The sequence below is a fragment of the Buceros rhinoceros genome, unplaced genomic scaffold, assembly GCF_000710305.1.
Source record: "Buceros rhinoceros silvestris isolate BGI_N320 unplaced genomic scaffold, ASM71030v1 scaffold26605, whole genome shotgun sequence".
NCBI lineage: Eukaryota > Metazoa > Chordata > Aves > Bucerotiformes > Bucerotidae > Buceros > Buceros rhinoceros.
Genome location: NW_010412684.1, coordinates 10,139 through 16,750, shown reverse-complemented (window position 1 = coordinate 16,750; position 6,612 = coordinate 10,139). Strand labels below are relative to the sequence as shown.

The window sequence follows — 6,612 nt, the reverse complement described above, 5'->3', positions numbered from 1 at the left end:
TAGGGAAAGGGGTTCTGTTTCATTGTTTGTTTGCATCTGCATATGTTTAAACGCATCAAATGCAGTTCAGCTTTCTGCCATGGAACAGCTTTAACTAATGAAAATCTTCCAGGCAGAGCTGGCATTCTTGTTGCTTTTCTAGTAAAGTCGTGCCTGTTCTCCACCAAGTGGAAAATGGAGTCATTTTGGTACAGGTGGGCACTAAAGCAGAAAGACCCTCCTTGCGAATCCTGTCTTGGCCAAAACAAAACACCAGTCTCCTCCGTGTAACATATGACGTGCTTAGTTCTGATGTCCTTTGTTGGTTTCAGGGCGCCTGACGTGGCTCGTCTATATAATCGGGGCAGTGATTGGTGGTAGGGTCTCGTTCGCCAGCACGGATGAGCAGGATGCGATGGATGGCGAGCTGGTTTGTCGGTAGGGATGCTGCCTCTTTTCTAGCCGCACTGCTCTTGAAGGCAACAAAGAATTGCAATCATGAAGCTACCACCGTGTTCTTCCCCTCTTTTCACCAAAAAAAACCCAGTGTGGAATTGGCCTTCCTGAACTGGTGGCACTGGCTGGACCAGTCAGCAAACCCCTACTGTGGCTAAATTGGGAAATCTTGGGTTCTAAGAAAGAGAACAAGAGGGGAAGAGCATGCAAGGGGGGAACTATACTGGGCTTCGACACGTGCGTTGCAGTTAAATTAAATGGACGATGGTTCTTTGCTGGGGTGGGGGGCAAAGCCTTTTTCCTTGTTAATAATCCGAAGTGGGGTTTGCCCATAAGTGCACTGTGAATATTGTAGTTCTTCCATAGCTGCTAGAACTTCATAACGTCATGTAACACATGCTGGATTCTGTTAAAACCATCGTGTCCTCTAACACATGCTGGATTTTCAGGGCTGTAAATCCTCACCAGCCCAAGCTTTATTTCATGGATGTGGGAACGTGCAAATCACAACTCACGAACAACCTTGAACGCTTCATGGTCCAGAGCGCAGCTGCTCTGCCTGGCAGCCGGGGCAGGACAGGAGCTAAACTGGCTTTGTGAAAGCTGGCCTGTGGTGAGCCAACTGATAACATCTACCGCTGGCTTCCCACGTCGGTGATGGGTTACTGAAGGGAAAACAGCGAGACCCTGGCTGTATTTCAGCTCCTTTTAGTGCCAGCATATATGATAGATGTTCACAGAGTCGATTTACATTTTATTTTGTTCCTCACTCTGTGCTTCATGGCCAAAAAGAATATTGTTCCTTTTGCCCCCTGTTTCTGCTGCAGTGTTACTTACCCTGTACGTACCTCGGGGAACCCCTGCGCGGGTTGCAGCCTCCTTTCTGCAGGGCTCATGGCAAAAGCCAGGCCGAAGCTGGAGTGTCACTTAGAGCCCGGCTTTTGGGAGGGGAGCAGGTCGTGGGTTCTTGGGTGGTTTTGAGAGCATGATGGACCAGTCGCCGGGTAAGTGCGCTAAAGCACCCAGAACCTCTACAGCAAATCAAAGCCCAGGCCTTGCACCCTTGTTAGAAGGGGGTTAGAAGCCTTATAGTGGCCTTGCGCAGAAGAGGAATTGCCCCAGTCAGTTTTGTCAGTTCTGGGCCCAAAACAGCAGTGCCCTCAAAGTAAAATCTGTTGTTGCCCATGGAAGTGCCACAGCGTTCCAGGAATCCCTCATTCCTCCCAGTGTCCACCAGCGAGGTGTGTTTTTCCCCACCTCTTTCCAGAGTGCTGCAGCTGATGAACCTGACAGACTCGCGGCTGGCGCAGGCTGGGAATGAGAAGTTGGAGCTTGCCATGCTGAGCTTCTTCGAGCAGTTCCGGAAGATCTATATCGGAGATCAGGTGCAGAAGTCTTCCAAGGTAATCAGTCCCCTTGGCTGTGGCTCCCTGGTGATACCAAGCCCAATGATAGCTTCCCTTCTTAAATGAAAGCAAGTGGCACCACTTGTTTTCTCTTCTTTATAGCTGAACGTACTCCGGGGACCTGTCTGCTGTGTTTTCTAGCTCAGGTCCAGTGATAACTTTGCAGTCCCTGGGCTTTTTTTTGAAGTCCTGTGTTCTGTATGTATCAGGAAGGAGCCAGTGACTGTGACGATAGTCCCGACCTGGGTTCAGTTTTCTTATCTGCCAGGCTTCTGCTGTCACTTCAGACAAGTCCGTTAAGCCTACAGAGCTGTGACAGTGTATGTTGCAGCACTGCATACGCATCCATACCGTGAGCAGCCTGGGCTCAGCATCTCTGCCTTGCTTCCTCAGCTCCAAAGCAAAGAACAATATCCATCCACCTCGACACAAGGCAATTGTAGACCAACTGCTCTTTGGGTGCCTTGGTGCCTCTTCAGAGATACAAAGTATCTTCTTTAAGTAAAGATGTAAAGAGTGGGAACACCATTACTCCAGAATTAGATTCTCTTCCTTCCCCTGCCCAAGACTTCGGAGCAGTGATGTGACAAGGGGCTTGGAGTTCCAGATAACTTCCCTAAGATACTGCGTGTAGCTGCAGCTGGAGGAGCCCCTTTCCCTAGCAAAAGCAAGTGCTCCAGATCTGTGTGCAGTATCTGAACCCGCTGTGACTAGTGACAGACAAGAGGCAGCAGTGATGAGGGCGGGTGTTGGTCTGAATCAGATCACAAGCATCTCTACGTTGTTTGACTGATCTAGGAAAGCCCGGAGCATTCACCCTCCCAGGCACGTGTGCCACAAAGGGAGAACAAGTGAGAAACAGATAATCTCCAAGCATGACTTGTTTTCTTGACAGCTTTTAAATTGGTGTTATTTTTTCCCCTCCAGCTGTACCGCCGTCTCTCAGAGGTCCTGGGGCTGAATGACGAGACCATGGTCCTGAGCGTCTTCATCGGAAAAATGTAAGTGTTGCTGCCTGCAGGCATCAGAGGTTCCAGGGTGCATTTGAAGGTAAAACCAGGAAAACTGGAATATGAGGGAGTTGTTGTTCAGTTTTGAACTAGTAACATCTGGCTACTGGAGAGAATTACAGGCTTTTAGCAGGGCTTAAGTCACGCGCAATATCCAGGATTGATTTATCCGCCGTGGAGACACCAAAATAAGCCGTACACCCGGATAATGGATTCTCTTTCCAGTGTCTGCTTAGTCAAACCAAAGTCAGAGAGGGGACAGCCTCAAGCACTCAGGCCCTGTCACTTGACTATTGGTGATCACCAGCCACAAAAACTCTATGGGGAGGGCGCTGCTCCCCTAGAGGTTTTCTTTGAGATCCTGCTTTTCAGTACCAGAGTAGCGCAGGACCTTCCCGTAAAGCTCTTCCACTCCAGTAGGCACCGATTTGGCCTGGTCCCTGGCAGCTCTCTTCTGGACCGAACCTGTCGACTGCCTTTTGGTCACGTCTGTGGCAGCCTCCGTTAGCATTTTGAACCAATTCAGTAGCTCCAGCGCTGATGCCCAGTGCCCGGCACCTGGTGCCGTGCAGCTGCTAGCTCCCCCCACAACTTTTTTAGCATCGCCCCCATTTTATGTGCGTGGGGCCATGCCTCCCCTCGCATCACCCCCAAGGGGTGAAATGGCTCTCCTGGAAGAAGCAAGGGCTACTAGAATTCTGCAGCTGACAGTGGATGGTGCAGGTGCAGAATTGCATACGTCTGCATGTAGTCACTGCCGCAGAATTCTCTTACCCTTGCTGCAGAAACCAGCCCTGGAGTGCCACAGAATTCCAAGGGCCTGGGTATGGGCCAGTGTAGCTTGGGACCCAAGTAGTGAAGATTATCTGAAGGATAATTTTCTAGTCAACCAAATGTAAGTACAGTAATTTTATACCAATATTTTGTGGCTTGTGATGTCTGTGGTTTTGGTGGAGGGTGGAGCTGATGATGTTGGGTGACTTTTGAACTGGAAGAATCCGCTGCACCGCCCAGAGGAAGCTGAGCAAACCCCTCTGATCCATCCCTGTTCTCTTCCCTAGCATCACCAACTTGAAGTACTGGGGCCGCTGCGAGCCAATCACCTCCAAGACGCTGCAGCTGCTCAATGACCTCTCCATTGGATATCCTTTGCCGAAGAGCTGTCGGGTGTGCAGGACACTTGAACCTCAGCGTGGGGGAAGAGTGACCCAGATGCTCAGCTGGAACAGGAGCGCTCTGCGTGTAACAGCTTCCTGAACTGCTTCGCCTCTGGGGTAGCGAGAAGAGCAGAGGGCGAGTGCTTGGTCAACATCATCTCGGGCTGTCGAATGCAGTAGATGGCTTTATATAGTTTGGGTTTTATTATTTTGGATGATATTTGCTTTGTGGCTTACCCCCCACAGTTGATTTGTTTACTGTAATAGTCTCTCTTACCGTTTTCTACCTGTCCTTCCTGACAGAGTATATAAAATGGTCACTGCAGGTCTCTGCAGTAGAGATTTATGCAAATTGGTTGCTCTTGAAGCTAATGAAAGTGAGACTAGAACATACTGAACAATATAGACATAAGTTCTTTTCCAGTTTTGCCCTGGAAAGTGCTTTCCAAGCGTTGCCAGAAGTTTTGTGCTGACTCTGCTGCTTCCTTAACACCCCCTGTACATACAGCAGCGTTAGAAAGCTGGTGAAACTGAGCGCTGTGCAGTTCATGCTGAACAATCACACGGTAAGTCCTTTCACCTTCTGCTGGTCTGACGGCAAACTCCTTTGTGCAGCTGAGAGAACCCCCCTCAATTTAACATCTGGACACGCCTGGGAAGCTTGCCTGTCTCCCAGATGCTTCCCTCGTACTCGATGAGCCTCTGGAACGTGACCGGAGTTCGTTGCTCTGTTCAAAGCCTGCCCTTCGGTTTGGAGGGGCTGTAATCACGTAGTACCGTTCATTTCAGCACCCAGCATTTGTTTTCCAAGTGCTGATCTGGCAGAACCATCATGCAAGCCATCGCTTGCAGCAGTCAGGACAGCAGCCTCGTTCCTTGGTCACTGCCTGTCCCGTACTCCTGTGTGGGTCTGGGGTGCTGCCTTGAAATCCAAACTGTTATAATGAGCAGCTAGAGGCCAGCAGCAAAGTATTGGATTTCTGACTCACCTCTGTGAGCGATGGCACTCCCAGCACCGCATCCAGGAGGTTTGTGGTGGCTGGTTGAACGAGGTGCTGTATTCCTTGAGCCAGGAGGTATTTTCCAGGCAGTCCCGCGTCCTGTGTTCAGCCCAGGAGCTGTGTTTTCCAGGGCTCCTGTTCCCCTGGAGAACACGGGCAGAATCACTGGGGATCTGTCTGCAGAGGGCTGATTTTCAGCATCCTGAAGGCCTGGAGGGTCCCCAGCAGTAGTGGGGGGCAGATGGCTCCTCTGCTCTGGAGGCAAAGCAGGGCTTACTGGTTCATCTGCTCCTGGGGAATTCCAGGATGAAAGATGAGGACGCTGGCTGCTCCTGCAGGTGGTGCCAGTGGTGCTGGTTGCCCTCTGGTGGCCTGTTCTCTGCGATGGCCGCAGACTGGACAGCAAGACAGTTGCTGCTTCTTGTCCTTGCCCTGGCCAAGGGTTCAACAGGGCAATGAGGGATCCTCAGCCCTCGATACAGGAGCCCGTTCGATGTGCCCTTTAATCCATCTCTTCTCTTCCATTTGCAGAGCGAGCACTTTTCCTTCCTGGGCATTAACAATCAGTCCAACCTAACTGACATGAGGTGTCGGACTACATTCTACACTGCACTGGGGCGTCTTCTCATGGTGGATCTAGGTACTTGGATCTTTTGTTTTGGGTGCTGGGCTCTGCAGTAGGTCCTGCTGTTCAGGAAGCCCTGAGCTCCTGCAGGAAGGGATGCTGCAATGGGAGAAGCCAAATGGGATGAGACAAAAGAGGGAAAGAAGCTCAAGAGAGGCTTTGATGCCTTGTGGCTGGGTACAGGCAGTCCAGAGGTGCACAGCACAAAGCCTGGGGCTACATTTTACCTTCATAATATTCCCAGTGTTTTCCTGAGGCAGCAGCATTTGTTCTAGGCCTTTTCTCCAAGTTAGATATTGGCAGTGATAGGTGACCTGCCTGGAAACCTGGGGTCTCCCTGCCTCTGGCTGTGTGGGTGAGCAGTGTCTGAACATCCAGCACCAGCAGAACACAGGGTGCAGGGCTGGCCGTCTGTTTCCTCCTGATTTCTTTTTTTCTCTTGTTCTTTCAGGGGAAGATGAGGATCAGTATGAGCAGTTCATGCTTCCCCTCACTGCTGCCTTTGAGACAGTGGCCCAGATGTTCAGCACAAACACTTTCAATGAACAAGAGGCAAAAGTAAGTTGGGTGGGCCCTTCCCTGTCAAACCACGCTCCTCCTGCTCCTTTCCTTTAGGGCTTTGGCATTTTCAGTTCAGAAAGGAGAGAACAAGTAAATCCCTCAGGCAGCCGCCGCTGTCCCCTCAGAACAAGACCAGTAGATGCTGGAGTGGTGGGCACTCTCTTTGCAGTCCCTGGGGAAGTGGTGGTGTGCCCTGTACCCCCTGGGGTCATGGTGTCTTTGTAATTGAAGCAGGAAGCCTCGTCTGCCTCCTTTCCTTCTGCTGGGAATGAAATACCCCAGTGCTGTTACCGCACTGGCGCCCAGTAAAGAGGGCTTCTGGCACTGAGGGGAAGGAACTGGCTGACCTGGGGCTGGCATCCAGCACACAAAAGGCCATCTGGCTGTGGGGATGTGAAGAAGGCAAGTGGCTCTGGG

General features: G+C 51.0%; 1 protein-coding gene across 1 annotated transcript in view; it reads left to right on the top strand.

Annotated features, from left to right (window-relative positions):
- The window catches only part of XPO7 (exportin 7), a gene marked incomplete at its 5' end in the record, with an annotated part of 25,902 nt that overhangs the window by 12,370 nt on the left and 6,920 nt on the right, over positions 1 to 6,612 (top strand). Inside the window, 7 exons of the mRNA XM_010136491.1 lie at positions 312 to 417; positions 1,703 to 1,838; positions 2,769 to 2,842; positions 3,913 to 3,993; positions 4,511 to 4,574; positions 5,541 to 5,649; positions 6,086 to 6,192. Of these exons, the coding sequence (XP_010134793.1) occupies positions 312 to 417; positions 1,703 to 1,838; positions 2,769 to 2,842; positions 3,913 to 3,993; positions 4,511 to 4,574; positions 5,541 to 5,649; positions 6,086 to 6,192 (677 nt within the window). The remainder of the gene's footprint in view (positions 1 to 311; positions 418 to 1,702; positions 1,839 to 2,768; positions 2,843 to 3,912; positions 3,994 to 4,510; positions 4,575 to 5,540; positions 5,650 to 6,085; positions 6,193 to 6,612) is intronic.